Genomic DNA, 18,331 nt, shown 5'->3' with positions numbered 1-18,331 from the left:
CGACAAGATGATGATAATGATGACGATAAAAACTTTATTGGGGTCGCAATGTGTTGCCCTCGATAGGCACATCACTGCCTTTACCATATCGTCTCATCGCACGGACATATAAAATCATAGAAACGCGCATCGGCCAGCGCTCCCCGTTCCAGCAGACAAACTCCCGTAGCGAAATTTGACGCACAATTTTTGTTGTGTAGGTCACAGTAAGAGTTAAAGCTTCAATTCCTGTGTCTCTCCTTGATATGCGTCCGTTGGCGTATGTGCATTATTCTCTTCTATCAATTGACTACAAGTGTAACACCTGTCGAGGGCGAGTGTCCAAGGTAAGTGCTCAACAGGGGCACTGCGTTTCACCTGACGCGTCCTAAACAACCTAAAATCAGTTTGATATTCTATTACCAATGAGTACATTATTAGTCAAAAGCTTTATGAATACTAAATTGAAGTTTTTTTAGGCTGGAATGGCAAAAACAACCATGCAGCAAGACATTTCTACGCAAATATACAGCTTTAGAAGTCAATCAACCAGTATAGCCTAACTACTAAAATGTAACACATAGCACACGTTAGCCTTTTCAGCAAAAAACAATCACACGTATAGGCAGTTTGTCACAGAAGCAGACGCATGGTATCAGTCCGTCGCCCTCCTGCCGGCCGCACAGTAGCAGACGAACAGGTTATAGGTAGCGCCACCTACGGCGAGCGATTGAACGAGAGCGGGGACACGCGCTCCCATAGGAACCCCGCTATCTGAACAGGTCAGGAGTGTAGTAGGTCATGGTTCTCCGGCTGTCTGCCGCTGCTACAGTGCCACTGCTGCTGTCGCTTACAATGTCAGCCGATAACGAAAATGATAGCTCTTCAAAGAAACGACGGGTTGGCTTTGAAGAAGAAGTCGGAATTACAGAATTCGTCGGAGAACACAAAGGTTTCAATGGCGTGTTGAAACAGAGGTGAGATGTCTAGGAACAGATCTGATGTGGTGTGAGCCTGTAGCTTGTTTTACAAGACTGTGTCATTCCAATAGAAGGCCGAGACGTAATTTGCGAATTGCGGGGATTTTCGGGCTATGTATATACCGCCTGTTTCATCGTAGCCATGTGCAGTACACGACGATTTAGCCTTACTACTACTTTTGTTTTTAGCGTGCAGTTTAACGCGTAGCTTCCTATGTGTGCTACCTTCATTTAGTTGTTAGCTTCGTTTGAGTAAAATTGCCATTTGTAAGACCTTGCAGTACATTGTGTGTGTCTGCGCTATACATACCTGCCGATACTAACTAAGTCTTGTCAAATGCATGCGTGAAGTAATGCAAGAAAGTTGACAGTGGCCACCATAGCCTGCCGGACCCCTTTCTTACCTTGCATATTTTAACACACTCGGAAATACAGCCCAGAGCATTCGCAAGATGCCATACAGCGGAGGTGGACACACAACCAGATTAATGAAAAAGCGTTTAGCTTTACTGTTAGCGTTTAAAAAAATGCGAATTTTGTTTAGAACAATTTCCATCGCTATTCATAAGTTTACCTCGGATGTAAAAGCTTCCTGTAAAAGCTGCTTTGTAAAATAATAATTGTTACAAAACAGAATTCGGAGCTTACCCCCCCCCCCCCTATTTTCATTCCTTTATTGTGCATTGTTGTTGGTTGTTTATAGATGCTTGCATTGACATCACTGAAACCTCAGTTTTGGAGCTCCGGTATGGAGGGACGCTAAGTTTGCAGTGTCGCAATAATGTGAACAAAATATCACATGCAGGTTCATTATTTATGCGCTCATAGAGGCATTCCTGATCTGTCTATACATTGAAGCTGGTTAACGACAACTTGTTTGTCATCAAACCCATCATCGTGGAGTAGCAGTCATTCAAAAGCTCCACCCGCTATGTCTTGTGCGAGCTATCTGTTTAAATGTGCATGCATAACTTCATCACCTATTTTTAAAATTTTTTTGCTATGCACAGGTATTCTGACTTCCTAGTGAACGAGATCGACCCATCAGGATGCGTAGTGCGATTAGAAACGCTGGAGCCTCCGCCCGAGCCAAAGCCGGACACTAGTTGGGCAGACGATAATGTGAGTACTGAGGCGAAGGAGCATTTGGAGCTGCTGGCTGATGGACAGCGCACTGAACCTGTGGTCATTCCGGTGCCTGGACTGAGCAAAGAGCAACGCGGTCAGGTGCACGCCTGGATCCGCGCCCACTGGCCTCACTTGGAGAGCCACACGGCTACGGATAGCACTGTGCGTGTGAGCCGCTCCAAGGTGCAGCGACGGCGCGCTGCACCGTGGCCCTCAGGCCGGCCGAGTTACACCACCTTCGTGCTGTACAAGGAGAATATGGACACTATTGAAGCTGTCAATCGGATAGCCACATTTCTTGGGTACGTAACGCTGAGCCGACAGACTGTCTTTACGGGCAGCCATTCAGATAAACCCTGGCACTCGCGGCTGCAGTGGCACTGTGGCAATAGCCTTTTCTTTTAATTCTTACGCAAGCAACCGCTATTCTGCCTAAAGTCTGGTGAGGGTACTGAGGTGGGCTTGTTGGTATGTCATTTTCACTTTGTAATACTGCAGCAAAGGAAGAGAGCACAGAGGGAAGCATACGTCTGATGACACATAGTTCTAACTTCCAACAAATAGTATATTTCAATTTTCAGTGCAATTTTTATGTGTCATTCTATTTTTAAGGCTTAAAGGTGCTGCTGAAAAACAGAAGTGAGCCTTTTGTTAGATGTTTGCACTGTGAGTTGTCAGACCTCTCCTTTGCTGTTTGTCCTGGATTTTGCTGTGCTATTACAAACTCTAAAGATTGTCGCTACTCTCACTGTTTCCCACCCTCCCATGACCTATTTGTCTGTTGCATTCAGTTGGTTGTGTCCAACAAAGAAATGAGCTCCCGTCAAAATTTCTCTTCTTTCACAAGACATACGCTTGACACACAACAAGCTTTACTTTCATACAAAGCATGAGACGTACCGTGGCCATTTACTTAACTACAACAACCAAGATGTGTGCAGGCATCCTAGGAACATGCCAGAACACAGCGGCAGACAGCCGAGCACGCGCAGTGCCCACATGGTGACGTGCTGCAAGTGTGAGACATGTGCAGCTCTTTACAGCAGTGACAGAATAGTGCAGCCTTGTGCATTAGTGAATATGATACATTTCTTGCGTGGTTTATGCCACTACTTAAAAGAATTGATTTGAAAATAGTTGCCGAAGCGCACTGAACCTGTGGTCATTGGAATTTTGAACTTCACTTCACCTCAAATTAATGAACCTGTGGTTCATTGATTTGAAAATAGTTGCCAAAGACTGTTGCTTGGGATTGCATTCTAGAATCAGTGTGAGTGTTCTCTATGACAGCCTACTGTTGGCTATAGGGGTGAAGTGCAGTTCAAAATACAACAAGTTTTCTAACGGGACAGAGTTATAACTGGCGACGACTGGTCACTGTTATGCATCACATTTTGACTTCATTTTTATTTTTTTAGTTAGACACTGGTGCGTTTGTTCCAGAATTATTTGGTTGTTATTACCCGCAGGTTTTAGGCATGAGTATACTTTTGTTGAGTGCTTAGCTCAGTGGTTCTGAAGCACAGTTCACTAACCTACAGAATGCTACATGGCTGAAGGTATTTGTACCAAGCTAAGATATTTTAGAAAGTCCAAGTGTTTGTGTGGCATGCAGTGTAGAGTGATTTTTCGCAGGTGAAGAACGTTTCATACAGAGTGGCCTTGTGCTCATTGCAGGATGCGTCCATCCTGCCTGGGGTATGCGGGAACCAAGGACAAGCGGGCGAAGACCTGCCAACGGGTCTCTTGCCACCGCCTGCCCGCGAAAAAGCTGCTGAGCCTCAACCGAAGACAGGGTCTTTGGGTGGGCAACATCACGTAGGCTGGGCACTTTTCACTCCTTTCATTGTTTTTTCTGCAGGAATATATGTGCCCCCTCTTTGAAGGTTTATGATGTGGTTGTACGAAGCTTGGCAGTAAAAGTTTTCGTATCGCCAAAAGTGAGGTCAGTGGCACATCTAAAGCCTCATTACACTAGAACCTCATTAACTCAAACCTCATTATAACAAAGTTGCATCTTACACAATATTAACTTCGTCACAGCTGAAAATTTATTATAAAGGTGTGTTCCTAACACTATATCTATTGCAAGACTATTCTTATATTACTTTGTTATAACAGATATATCGTTATATCGAGGTTGGAGTGCAGTACCGACCGGTTCTCAAACAGCTTGATTCCTCTGCTGAGCCTCATTCTTGCCCCTCCTAACACACCTCTCATTGGTTTACTCTCCGCAAGGCCTCGCTCTCACGTACCTCTCATTGGTCTACTTTCTTCAAGGCCTCACTCTCCCCTTCCTGTTGCACCTCTCATCGGCTTCACTTGTCAAGCTTCACTCCTTGCCGGTCTTGGCTCAGCGGATCCCTCCTCTGCCTACAAAGCCTTAATCTCACAACAATGCTGTGCCACATGACCAGTGGTACGCCATCAGACAGGAAAGCCTAGACTAAGATCAGCTTTGCTGTTAAGAGCAGTTGTTGCCTCACCCCTGTAAAGTTGAATGGATTGAGAAAGACTGATTAGATAAACAATGATTATAGATATGGAACAAAGTACATTCACGGCAACATACAGGTTCACTTTGCAGGCAGAGGATTCATTTTGCCTTCAGACTTGATCTCACAAGTTCTGCAGTACAGTGAAAGCCACAGGTCATGTCTGCCAATCAGAAAAGGAACCGAAAGAAGGTGTTCTGCTATATATATAGTTGCTCTTTGTGCAGTGCAGACTAAAGGGAAGCATCATGGCAAGAATGGCAACTTGCAATGGGTGAGCCAATCTTGCGTCTCTGAAACATGCAGTCGGTTCTCATGACTGATAAACTAATGCAATACCTAGTTCTCGCTGTAGTGCGCATAGTCAGTGAGGCGTAGTGCAGAGGCAATACTGCCCATTATCATGATGAACCATTGCAGAACTACTGAAACGACATTAGAAAAAGAATGAACAAGGTGCTGGCTTACAACTGGCTTATTTTCAGAAATGTGCATATACAAGTGACACAGAAAAAGAAAATAACAAAAAAAGCAGAAAGCCATGTGTACTATATGGTCAGCAATGCTTATAATGTGCATTTCCTCATAAAAAGTACCAGTTGGAAGGCAGCACCTTATCCGTCCTTGTCATTGTCCTCCTCTTGGTGGTATTGCTGCGGTTCATCAGGCATCACCAGCTTGTCCTCGTTTTGGGGTTACCACAATCATTTGCATGTTTTGGCAAACCTGTAGTCAGCACAGTTTTTTATGAAGAAAGTGCACGAATTCCTGAATACGTAGCCGAGGTACACAAAGGCACATTCCCCATGCAACTGCCAGTATTGTTGCACTTGGAAAACGTGCATGCACACTGACAAAACAAAGATCAAAGGCACATAATGTTTGTGGACAAGGTAATGACATACGTTGAGTAAAATTTGGCTTTCAGTAATGCTATGAATGGAGATGCACTGACACATTCGCTGGAGTTTACCGAGAGTGCTAGCCACAGTTGCTCTGGTGTACTGCTGAGCTCAACATTTTGGGTTCGAGATCAGTTGTAGTTACCTCATTCCAGAGGTCAGCAACCTTTTGAGGCGGAGAGCCGAGTTGCATGAAGCCGGCATGGTCTGGGGCTGCATGGCATAAGAAAGAAGGGGAAGGGAAGGGGGGGATTGCAGGCAAAAAGAAAATTTCGTCAAATCGACTATAGTGATGTACAGAACTGGAGTCGAAATAGGGTATATTTTCAGCATGCATGTCACAAGGCTGCAATTTATCAGTATAAACTAGAATAATAATAAAAAAAAACTCTTTCAGTGTTACTTTTGATGCTGAACATTCTTATTTCACTGTGATATTTACATCAAGGTTGCTCAGCGACAAACGTGAAAAGTTGGGGAGGTGTTCATCAGATAGTACACGGGGGACAGTTCTGACATGCCAGGAGTCTCATGCTGCCCGCAGGCCCAAGTTGAAGACTCCTTCCTTATCCCAATAAAAGCAGAATTCAATATTTTAAAGAACACTACTTCAGCTTGGCCTGTAATCGAATCATAGCTCTGGTGCATAGCGAGTCCCCTGAAATTAAGCCATTGCTCTCTGTACATGCTTAGTAAGCTTCCAGTGTATGTAAGGTGGTCCATTCGTTACATCGATAGTGCTTAATAAATACAAGTTTGTAGTTCGTTATGAGCTGCTGTTAAAAAATACACTTATATGCTTTGTTTAACTTGAGGCCTATTGCTTCTTTATTTGTTATAAAAAGTTAAATGGCTGCACGACACTTGTTTCAAATGTGCAAGATTGTCTATTATTTAATGATTGTCTTAAGGAACTGGGATGCCTGCCATCTGGAAGCGTGCAAAAGCGATTCAGGGGGGCTTCAGTACTTCAGTACAGTATGAAGAACAGAAACTTGTGAGCCACTACAGCAAGTGTCGTAGCACACACTGAAGCTTCAGGAACATGAAGCCCCGTTCTTTGCTTGAATATTGCTGGAGGTCTGCCAGACATACAGTGCATGCCAGAGTTAGTGTAATTAGAGACTGCAGTTATTGTGGAACAGAACTGTTGCCTTAAATAGTTGTGCTTTGTCTCTTTCTTCGCTAATAAGAAATTCTTGCAGTAAAGTGCCTTTTTTGTTGTTCCTTCTAAAGCACTACTATGAATACAGCCAAACCATGTACACTGTTTGTATGTGCTCTGAAAAGTATTGTCTGTCTGTTTGTATTCTGTGCAGGTTTGAAAATGCAGCCATTAAGCTAGGTGACCTGCAGGGGAACCGGTTTACCATTGTCTTGAGGTAAAGCGTTGTGGTTGCGAGTGTGGTTTAGTAACATTACGAAGCTTGCAATGATCAGGCTTTGATACGACAAATTATCGTACGTGGTGAGCTGAACTTGAAATTTGTCGCTAGGTAATAGCAGCATGCAATGTAAAACGATTTGTAGTTTGATTCTGGAGTGTGCCTGGAATGTGCGGAAGAGTACATTTTTGCAGATGGTTGCTGGGGCGACAATCAACAAAAATATTTCCAGAAGCATAAAAACGTGCTGTAGTGCTTATGGCATGCCATAACAGCCATGAACGGACCCATCCTTACAAAGAGCAGTTTACACAGTCTTCATATTCTGCGAGTGCTAGCACATGGTGCTAGAAACTCAGAGGCCAGCAACGAAGAATGAAGGATTGCACAGAATGCCATGCAATGAAAAACAATGGACCTATTGTTGAGGGACAGTTACTCAAAACATGAAAGTAATTTAGACTGGTAAATTATTGACAATTCTGTTGTTAACTTTCTCATCATTGGTTTATTAGAGCAGAAAAATGAAGGCCAAGGCCTCGTAATTGGATTTCATGCCAAAATCTGACAACACGAACGTCAGGATATTGCAGATTTCAATCTCCCTCTTCTTTCTTTTTTTCCTCCCCCCCATATTTTGCTGCGTGCTAACCTAAATTAACCCGGAAGTAAAATTTATGCAACAATTGTTTGCAGTAAAAAAGGTCTAACAATGCGCTCTGCAAGTAGCATGTCGATTTCTTGTATGAGATTCCACTGTATCGATAGATTTGACAGTTTTTCAAACTTTAGCATCTTGCATTTCACAGCAAGTTTGTGGTGACTGATAGCAACAAGACGTTATTATGTTCAAGGCCCGGTCAAGCATTTTGAAGTGAGTGTGCACCTGTCTAGGGCACCGAACCAGATAACATGCACAGTACTTCTACTAGTACCCTAACAATAGCCATTCACTGTGAAATTTCATTATTTACAACAGCGTTGTGCGTGCATAGCTTACAATCATTTTCATCATACTGTGACGTCCCCGCAAACACGGACTGAACTCCGGTCCTTTCAAGATGTTTTCGCTCGTTTCTCAAACCCATGCATAAAAAAAAAAAAAAAGGGAAAAGAAAACCTTCAGTGTAACGAATGGGCATTCCGGAGTGGAGTACCTGGACTTGGGTGGATGGTTGATGTACACGGTATACGATGTTTTAAGTTAATAATAAATTAAATGAATCAGTAAACAGGAACAGGTCGTAGTGTCTCTTACTTCCCGACCCCAGCACGAATCCCTGTATGTGAGAAGAGTTTGAGACACGTATCCAAGAGGGAACCGGATAAAAAGGGGTTGAGTGGTCTTCCCTCTCTTTGGTAATCGGTGGCGTAGCGAGGGACATCTCATGTGGTGGCAGCGGTGGGATTACTGCTGGGGCAACGGTGCGACATTTCACCTCGTACTAGGGAAGGAGAGACGGCAAAATGAACGAGCAGGCTACCAAGATGACCGACAGAGACGACCCACTAGAAATGAGCGCGTTAATGTTAGCGGACATGGTTCCGTCGTTTACGGCAGGTGATACGGGTCCGGATGTTGGGGTCTTCTTGAAAATTTCGGAGCAGGTTGGTCGCTTGGGTGGATGGCGGGATAGTGAGCTGGTCTGCATAGCACGATGCAAGATGGTAGGCGCGGCGCACGATTTTGCGTGGTGGGATGATGGCGTCGCTGTGGCTTCAACTTTTTCTGAGTTCGAATATTTGGCCCTCAAGAGGTTCGATACGGAGCCACTTATCTTTAAAACGGAACAGTTTTTAAACGGAACGGTTTTTAAACGCGAGGCAGAAGACAGATGAGGAGGTGAGGTCATTTGCAAGTCGCTTGCGCATCCTTGGGACCGCCACCATGGCGAGCTCCGATAGTCAGGATCCGGTGAAAGCTTCACTGCGCCGCGAAATTCTAGCTGAACAATTACTCTTGCAATTTTTATTAGGCCTGAGGGATCCGGTCCGCAGATTTGTTCTCTCTCAGGATCCGAAAACATTTGACGAGGCCATTGCCATAGCGGTCAAGGAGGAACAGAATGAGAAAGTGTCGTGGAGCCATACGTTACCCGTTCGATACGCAGAAGAGAACACGGATATTCATGAGATGCATAGCCGCCTTGACCGCCTCGGAAAACTTGTGGAGAGCTTGGCAGTACACAATAAGGTGGAACAAAATTGGCAGGAATTCGCGAAGCAACTCCCTTATCCCGGCGGGTGCTATAACTGTGGCAGGTTTGGTCACTTTTGGCGAGAATGCCACCAATACCGGCGACGAAAGTGGAATTCGATGGGTGGCAGCCGCATTCACAAAGGCAAGGAGAGGGCGGGAAAATTCGAATCTGGAAACCTAGACGCGACTCCTCCTCATGACGTTGACGCGCAGAGGTCAATCACAGTCGTAAATATTTGCGAGGAAACAAGCTCCGTAAAAATGAGTCGCAGTTCATTTTACGGGAGGCGTTAGGGTGATGATTCAGCGACAATCACAGATTGGTTCCTTTCAGCGACGCGCTACCACCAGGGCTGAATCACAAGTGTGCTGTGTTCGCATATCGTATTCCTAAGACTGCCGCAATGTCTCAATTTCGCTGCGCAACCCGAAGGCGCTATGCGCCCGCATTTCTCGTGTTTGAATTTCCCCGCTGGGAAAATTCTTCTGCAAGATGAAGGGATTGTGACGTCCCCGCAAACACGGACTGAACCCCGGACCTTTCAAGATGTTTTCGCTCGTTTCTCAAACCCACGCATAAAAAAAAAAGGGAAAAGAAAACCTTCGGTGTAACGAATGGGCATTCCGGAGTGGAGTACCTAGAAGGATTATTTCTACTATTCTCACGGGCTCCCCCGCGCAAACACGAGGACCGGGCGGCGCCTTGTCGTCTACAGACAGTGTCACAGTGTAGGGTGGAGATAATCCGCGCGCACTCTTCAGATTTGTGGCATGGGGGAGCAGCAGAGCACCTTTTGTTGGTTCAGGGAATGCGACCCTGCCGCAGCGCCTGTGCCGGGTCCGACCTGACTTTTCGTCAGCCTCCGTGGCCCAGGGCTCATTACTGCGTTCTGCACGGATGGCCGCCCACGGCGTTGAATGACGAAGAAGCGGCGGCTACGGAGAATTTCGCGGGAGACACCGAGCTGCATGGAAACATTGAGACTGGGTCTGGACATCGGCTCATCAAGTACCGGAAGCATAGGGACAATTGTTCGCCCGTAATTAAAGTGTCTTGGGACAGCTCGCCCATCTCTCTCTCTGAGGCTTGAGTTTGTACATCGTTACTTGCTCAGCTTTGTTTGGGAGAGGGTTTTCTACTGGTGTAGACTGCGGGGGCGGCCGTTGAAGATGATACACTCCGACTGAGAAGAAAATATGCCGCGTGGATAGCGGCGATTGGTTTGGTGCCCCGGTAGGGCAGAGTCGGAACCCAAGAAAAGCGGCCACGTGTCAAGGAAGGGGAGAGGCGAGGAGTCTTTCTCAGGGGAGAAAAAGAAGTAGACGGCGATGGAAGGGGACAGATCAGACCAGAGAGACGATGCTATGAGCTCGAGATGGTAGAGAAGCTAAGATGGAAATCACTGAGAGGCACGACGTAGGCGATGATGACGAAGACGATGAAGACGCTGACGAATTGGACAGTTCAGACCTCGATGCCAAGAACCAACCTTCGGCCCCGATTCGAGCAGCCAACTCCGAGGCCCCGACTACATGGACATTCTGTGAGACGAACTTAACCTCCCTTACTTAAACGAGCTTTGCAGGAAAAGATGCGGCATATTGAGACATTGCGTGGTTTTAATAATTGATAACTTCATCATTTGTGTCGTGTGTTTTTTTATATGCATACTGTTGTATTGTTACAGTTACTTTCTTTATGTGCCTGCCCTGTGTCGAATGTCGCAAATGTCCAAATCATGTGTTAAAATTTTGTGTAGTGGTTGATGTACGCGGTATACGATGTTTTAGGTTAATAATAAATTAAATGAATCAGTAAACAGGAACAGGTCGTAGCGTCTCTTACTTCCCGGCCCCAGCACGAATCCCTGTATGCGAGAAGTGTTCGAGACACGTATCCAAGAGGGCACTGGATAAAAAGGGGTTGAGTGGTCTTTCCTCTCTTTGGTAATCGGTGGCGTAGCGAGGGATGTCTCAATACGTTTCTCATCCTAGCTGTGTGCTTTTGCTTTTCAGAGACATCGATGGCACAAAAGCTGATCACGAGGAGGCGATGCAATCACTGTCGAAGAATGGGTTTCTGAACTATTACGGCACTCAACGTTTTGGCACCACATCAGTGGCTACTCACCAGATTGGTCGGTGAGCGCTGCCTTCCTTTTCCCCTTTTCTGTTCCTTGCTGCTGTGATCTGTGTACAGTGATAACCTAAAAATACTTAAGTTCCTCTGATGATATCAGATGTTCCTCCTAAACAGGATAGAAAGCTGGCCCTATAGTTGGTGTTACTTCACGGCCATTGAGAAACAATGCGCTGAAAGTAGAAAAGGAGAAGGGTGTTTAAACAACCCAAGTGCCGACTTTAATCGGGAAACTTTAACATGGCTGTGAGCTAACTTATGCTAAAAAGAGGCACTGAAGATAAAATTGCTATCACTGGTGTTAGTAAATTACCATTCCACAATACCAAAAAGTTGTTAATAAGCTGCAGGTGTTTTCACCAATGTTCTTAATGAGTGAAAGAACAGCTACATGAATTGTTGCACATTCCACGCTGTGCTTGCTTACCACAGAGAAATGAAGTAATGCACTTGCTTATTCGGCTGAACAGTTCATGTACACGCATTAATTAGCTTTGTATGGTTTGGGTTTATTTTGTTTCGTTTGTTTGAACATCTATTAAGGGCTAAGTTATTGGTTATGCAAAGTTTTCATGCTGGCCTCAGGCACGATTCTCAAGGGGTCCCCCTATTGGACTGTCCACTTCGGCAGAGCACATTGAATTACTCAAAAAAACGGTGAGTTGTGACGTCATGCCGCTCTTGGCCACATCGACGCACTGAACACGCCAGCATTTTCCCAGTGGAAAGAGAAAGAAAGGGGACAAAATGTACAGTAACGGGACAAACTTGACAAGTGTGAACTTGTGTATGAATGTGTTCGGATGCTTCAAAACTATGCAAGAAACACTTACCGACTTTCCAGGTGTGTCAGTGGTGTGGCTGTGTTAAAACTTATTGAAGAGCTAATGTGGTGAGAGTTCACGTACAGCCTCCGAGGTGTAAGCCCAAAAGTGCATCTCCGAAGGCAGAATTTGTTGCTGTGAAACGCATTCCGTCTTTCTCATTTGTGTCAACAAGTTGCGAAAGGTTCGTGGCATCAAAATGACGTTGGGGGAATAAATACCGGAAACATGGGGTGCGTTGCTCACCGAGCTTCAGCCAATCAGTGGAGGCCGATGTGGACAGTCTATTAGGTGGACCCATTGAGAATCACGACCTTGGAGCTGTGTGACGCCTAGGCATGTGTCTTCACTGTGTTGTCTACAGGCTACGAGTGTATTCTTTTTTTTTTGTGCGGAGCATGGGATCTTTTGTCTGATTAAACCTATTTAATTAGCCATCCAGCAATGTACCAACAATTCTGGTTCTTACTTAATGTCCCATTTTTCTGCAGGGCTCTTCTGAAAGGCTGCTATGAGGAAGCAGTTGATCTGGTGCTTCAGCCACGGGACGGGGGTATGTGGCATGTTATTGGTGAAAAGTACTGCACCACTTTTGCAAAAAGCCATACATTGATTAGGTATATTCATGTTGTCTGCGTTGACATCTGTTAAAGAAGTGCTGGCACCAAATCATCAAGTGCTAGCAACGCACATACAACACAAGGACGGTATCTGCGATTTAGATTGACAAACGAGTGCACTAGCTGAGCACAGCAAAATGAATGACCATTGCATTGCCTTTGAAAGCTGTAGCATCGTTGACTTAAAGGCCAATTATTATAAGCGGCTTTTTTTTTTTTTTTTGAAATCCTGACGCATTCACGCTACACTTGGCAACGTGAACCGGTCTGGAGATGCGCTGCTGAGTGACTATTTCAATGGACTTCAACACATCATTCAAAACAAGCATGACTTCCTGGCCTGAAGCAAACAAAAAGAAGCTATAGTATAAACACTGCTTTTTTACTCCCACCAATCGTGTGTAGAAAGGGGTTCAAGTGGCACTCGAAATGTTGAGTTTTCTTCATTTTGTTTAAAGTACACAAAGTTTTTATAATTTGGGTGAGCACCTTGTTTGGTGTCATTTTTTCAACCATACTGCTTTTTGTAGCATGGCCATGCAATGCGGACAGGATGCAGGCCAAAGTTCCTGAATAGCCTAAAGCAGAGACTACCGTGCCCCATATGATGCGCTTTTACTTTGCACTACCTCATTATTGTGGCACTGCTCCAGCCATGCATCGTTTACTTTTTTCCCTTTTTTTTGTGCATCACAGTGCATTTCCAGTGCTGTGTATGGTATGAAGAGTTGAACTCCATGCCTTGGTCAGTAATGCTTCATGGAATGCATGTTGCATGTGAATATGAATATCACTCTCTCTCAAAGCGCAGAGCCCTTGAAAGGAACATGGCCAACTGTCAGAATTATAGACATCTCAACGCCAAGCAGGTGTTTCATATACATAGTTCATTGATGCAATGGTAATATAAGTTCTGAACTTGCTAGTTTGCAATCACCAAACCTGTCTGAGGGGTCCTGAAAAGCCCCGGTCTAGTAGATAAGAAGACGAGTACAGGAATGAAAAAGACGGCACTCTGTCGAGTTACGAGCAGTGTCGGCTACTGCATTCTTTAAGTGGCGTTGCTACTCACTAGTGGCTGTCCTTATGGAAAGATTATCTCACTCACTGGAAAATTGTTGCATGATTGCAGGAGCTCTTGCAGAGTGCCGCGAAGAGTGGGCAAGGTCGAAGGACGCCGCACAGGCTCTGGCGAAGCTGCCACACCGGGGTTGCATCGAGGGGCTGCTGTTGCGTGCGCTGACTAAAGGGGGCGCCACAAACTACCTCGGCGCCCTGCTTGCCCTTCCGAGAAATGTGCGCCTGCTGTACCTGCACGGATACCAGAGTTACGTGTGGAACCGGCTCGTTTCACGACGGGTGCAACGATTTGGCCTCACCGTGCTTCCAGGGGATCTGCTCATGACACCCGGTTTGTGTGCTTTCGTGTTCCTCGTCGTAGCCTCGCTGTCTACTGCTTGTCAACAGTTCGTGGTCTGCTCATTCGTGATTAGGCTGTTGTCAGCTTGTCCATGAAGGATATGGGTGAAACCCTACAGCATGACACTCCCACCTTTGCAGTACTGTTACAAGCAGCCTCACCATCAGGCGTCAGATGTCTTGGTAGTGTGTCGCCAGGAAGAGATTTTAACGGTGGAGCTATCTTCATGTCTGTACGGTGTCACAGAGGTCACGTGGCCAGCAGGGAAGTGAATGAAAAAATGATGATAACAATGCTAAATAATGACGATGGGGCTAGGAATGAGGCTAAGCTCTCTTAGTCTGCTATCACATAAAAGTCACGGATCACTGCTCACTGTACAAAAGAAAGAGTGAATAAATGTTTTTTTTTTTTTTTAATAGGAAGCTCAGGAGAAGCCATGTTAGTCCAGGATGCACAGGATGCTGTGCAAGAAGCAGAGTTGAAAAGGCAAACCAAGCAGTATATAGACCTAAAACAAGCATCATCATGGCAATTATTTTTTCACATTACCATAGTATTGTGTGTCTATACACCTGTACGTGCAAGGTTGCTCTTTCTTGAGATCCTGATTATTTTTCGTAGTTTCGAAATATGTTTTTTCAACCCCCTCCTGTTTTATATCTGTTTAATAAAAGTTTCTAGTGCAGATTGCTAAGTGACCATGTCGTGTATAGTTTTTAACCTCATTTTTTTTGTGTGTGATGCATATATCTCACTTGGTGGCTTTTAGCTGAGAAACTTAAAAAAAATGCTGAAAAATAATCTTAAGCCTGATTGCTCATTGGCAAGTCATGACTGTGGCAATTGCAGGTGGTAGTGAAGAGGAGCCGAGGATAGCCGGTCCAGAAGACGTGGAATCTGCTAGTGTGCAAATGTTAGTGCTGCCACTTCCTGGCCACAGCGTGCGGTACCCACAGAATGAAAGTAAGTGACCCAGAGGGATGGCTGTCTCTTTGCAGGCTCATAACCCATGCGCGTGTGGTGCTGCTTTAGTGCTTAGAGAAGGGTGCAGGTTATTTTTTAACGGGTCCTGCAACACTTTTTTGAACATGGTAAGAAGACGCTGCCGATTGGTAGTCGAGGCTCCCGAGAACTCGCGTGCCAAATATTGTAGTGCAGCACGCAGCTTGGACTTCGCAATGAATTCTCAAAGTCAGACGAAATTTGCTTTCTTTGCTTCTGACAGATGGTGCTACAAGCTCAAAGGTCACTCGTCATGGCCCTTGTATCAGCCATTGGCTAGTTTGAGCATCGTGCGCTCGGTTGTTACTAGGGCTGCTGCAACTGGTTTATGCATGCGCACGTGAACGCACTGAAAAGCCACGTATTAAAAAATAATAATAATAATAATAAAGGAGAGAAAAGGTGATTGATTGATATGTGGGGTTTAGTGTCCCAGAGAGAAAAAGTGCTCACCGTCAAAAGGCACGCGTGACGCACTGTATTTTATTTCTCCATGCCATCCCTCCCTGCTTAGCTTCCAGCGCTTTCATCAGGACGAGAGAAAAGAGGAAGTAGTTGCAGCAAGCGACAAATCTTTGTAACTCTGCTCGCTTCGGACGAATTCTAAATATTCCTGCAGCAGTGAATTTATGAGGCAATGAGCTTTTTAATGAACCCATTCCATAACTACTTGAAAAAGTGTTGCAGGGCCCCTTCAAATGTTGTCTTTGTGCAACACTTTGCATGCCTAATCTTTGCATGCCCTGCAGTAAACAAAAACTTATCCTTAAAGGGATTGAGTGTTGAATTGCAAAAAAAAAAAAAGAGGAATGCTAAGTATTGACAAGTTGATAAGGAAAGGCTTTATTCACATTTATCATCCAGTAACATCAAGCACAGTGCAAATGTTTGGTGGCATTTAAACGAGTCGTTGTAGCACTTAGAACAAATACATACAACGAAAGCTACTACATAGTGTATTGTTGAGGTAGGAAAGCTTCCCTCCTGTCACGGTGCTAGTTTTCCTTGTGCTCAAAAAACAAGAAGGCATGGCAGTCTTCATCAATTTTTGCTTCATAAGTAGAGGTTGCCGACGTGGACACTCGCCTCGTTAGTTCGATCAAGTCTGTGAACTCCTCTTCCCATTGTTCTTTTCTTTCTTGCTCCCTTTCATTTGCAATGGAACTGTTCCCCCTTGTGGCAACAGTAGATTGCCACACCTCTATTTTTTTCACAATGACCGTTCAGCAGATATGACCAGCTGTTTGAAGATCAGTTATGAGATCTAAGAAGCCTCCTTTTGCTCAGATTGTACTGATAGGAAATACAGTAACCTAGCAAAGTGAAGCACAGCACTTGCGTTCTCGTCGATTGGTTCCCCAGCTTAGTCCATGTTGCGATCTGCCTCGGAGTACTAATGCGTTTGCTGTGGTAGGTGTGACATGACATGTTTATGGCGTGACATGGTGCTGCACTGCTGCCTTGTTACGCAGTTGCTGATTGGTACAAAGAAATACTGGCTGAAGATGGACTCACCCTGAATTCTTTCAGTGAACAGAAGCACAGGTTTGTTCATTTTCAGTTGTCTACAAGTGTTCTACTATTGTAGAATGCCAAGCAAGTGCCCCCACCTGAGAAAATGCCCCCATCCCTTCTTTGGGAGATCTGAGATGTCCATGGGCGAACACTCCTGGAAGTTCTTTCGCGGCTGATTCCTGCATGCGTATTTTCACTGGGTTACGCATCGTCTATAAAGGAGTAGCGAAACTTCTTTTACTTCAGCTTTGTTATCTTTAATCAATTTAGGACTGACACGGATGGAAGGTTGGTTGAGGTTTTGGACTGCAAAGGGTTAAAAAACAACAGATAATAAAAACTTCTTTAGCCCTCCACTTTGTTGCACCTTAGAATCCCATCATGATTTTGGCACATGAAACCCCAGAGATTATTATTTTGCCGAGCAAGACGCAAAGGAACGAACTAGCATGGACAGCAACAGCACTGTTGGCCCATCCTGTTGCTGCTGTAGACTGCTTGGCACCACATCCCACTTTGAGCCCGCCTGTTTGAAGAATTGAGAAATGGTGTGTTGTGCTGCAGAGACCTGTCGATGAGCGGCTGCTACCGCCACCTGTTGGCTGTACCTCGGGACGTGCAGTGGCAGGAAGTGAGCTACACTGACCCTCAGGCTGCGCTGGTGCTCAGTGACCTCGACAAACTGCAGGGCCTGCCAGAGCCTCCAAGCTGTGAAAGTAAGGGTTTAAGGCTTCTGTGTGTTTATTATTGTTAGTCAAACCTTGATGTCATGAACGAGCATAAAAACAATCAGCGTTTATATCAAATCAAATGAAAAATAATTTTTCCATTGATACATTGGAGCGACTAGATGTTTATAACTCGAAAATTTGATCTTAATTACTATTAGGTGTGACTTAGCTGCAATACAAAAAGTTTTGGATGGCATCCACATCATTTCAAATTGAATTCGAAGAGTATATACCATAAATTTATGAAGAAAAAATGGGCATATTTCTCACAACCCAACTAACCTGCACAGTATTTTTTGAAAATTGAAACAAGGCCTGTGTGAATGCCATTCTTTTTGGTTCAAAGGAAGTGGGAACAACTTTGAATAGTTGCATGATTTGACTGTCAATAGAATGCAGGTGACAGCCTGTAATATATGTCAAGTGTTAAGATTTACTAAGAGCATATAAGCTGGTATAACAAGTTGTTAAACCTCAAAAATGATGAATTGATGTGAGGGTAATAGTATGTCCATATCTCTATTTAACTGTCATATATGGCTTCGCCACAGTGCAGATGTTTTCTGGATAGGTATTTTTGTGACTTAGCATTCCTTTACTGCAGTGAAACCACCTATACAGGTGGCTACATGCGGCCTAATCTACATCTAATTGTTCACTTCGAATGCTTCAGATAATTTAAATTTGAATCAAAGGGAATTCGAACTGTAATATTCAGTCAAATATTTGCACAAGCTTAGTATAGAGCTATAGCTGTATGATGTCATTCATGTGTGCAGGTGATGAGAATGCTAGGAGGGCATTGAAGCTGGAGTTCAACCTGAGCTCGTCATGTTATGCCACCATGGCTGTAAGAGAACTTCTGCATCGAGAATGCACATCATGGATGCCAATCGCGACAAGTTGATATTTCTGAACGCCAATAAATAAAACTCAACAGTTTTGCCTGAAGGGAGAAACAATGCAGCAATAGGGTGTTTTAGCCAGCGTATTTTTTTTTTGTT

At 44.7% G+C, this 18,331-nt stretch overlaps 1 protein-coding gene across 1 annotated transcript; it reads left to right on the top strand.

Annotated features, from left to right (window-relative positions):
- Nucleotides 1-760: 760 nt before the first annotated feature.
- On the top strand, nucleotides 761-18,297 carry Pus7 (pseudouridine synthase 7). The gene is made up of 11 exons (XM_075895158.1): nucleotides 761-956; nucleotides 1,970-2,389; nucleotides 3,765-3,905; nucleotides 6,807-6,869; nucleotides 11,089-11,214; nucleotides 12,528-12,589; nucleotides 13,789-14,067; nucleotides 14,929-15,042; nucleotides 16,554-16,626; nucleotides 17,161-17,312; nucleotides 18,107-18,297. The coding sequence occupies exons 1-11, from the start codon at nucleotides 781-783 to the stop codon at nucleotides 18,232-18,234; spliced, it is 1,734 nt and encodes a 577-aa protein (XP_075751273.1). The 5' UTR covers nucleotides 761-780; the 3' UTR covers nucleotides 18,235-18,297.
- The last annotated feature ends 34 nt before the right edge of the window (nucleotides 18,298-18,331 follow it).

This window comes from Rhipicephalus microplus, chromosome 5, assembly GCF_043290135.1.
Source record: "Rhipicephalus microplus isolate Deutch F79 chromosome 5, USDA_Rmic, whole genome shotgun sequence".
In the NCBI taxonomy this organism is placed as follows: domain Eukaryota; kingdom Metazoa; phylum Arthropoda; class Arachnida; order Ixodida; family Ixodidae; genus Rhipicephalus; species Rhipicephalus microplus.
Note: the sequence above shows the minus strand (reverse complement) of the source record. Positions and strands in the feature narration are given on the sequence as shown.

What these genes read in the sequence shown, in the direction of transcription:
- Pus7 (XM_075895158.1), top strand. Translation starts at nt 781, where the DNA reads ATGGTTCTCCGGCTGTCTGCCGCTGCTACAGTGCCACTGCTGCTGTCG. An exon ending in CGGATAGCCACATTTCTTGG is followed by an intron (nt 2,390 to 3,764) that starts GTACGTAACGCT and finishes TGCTCATTGCAG; the next exon opens with GATGCGTCCATCCTGCCTGG. An exon ending in GGATCTGCTCATGACACCCG is followed by an intron (nt 14,068 to 14,928) that starts GTTTGTGTGCTT and finishes TGGCAATTGCAG; the next exon opens with GTGGTAGTGAAGAGGAGCCG.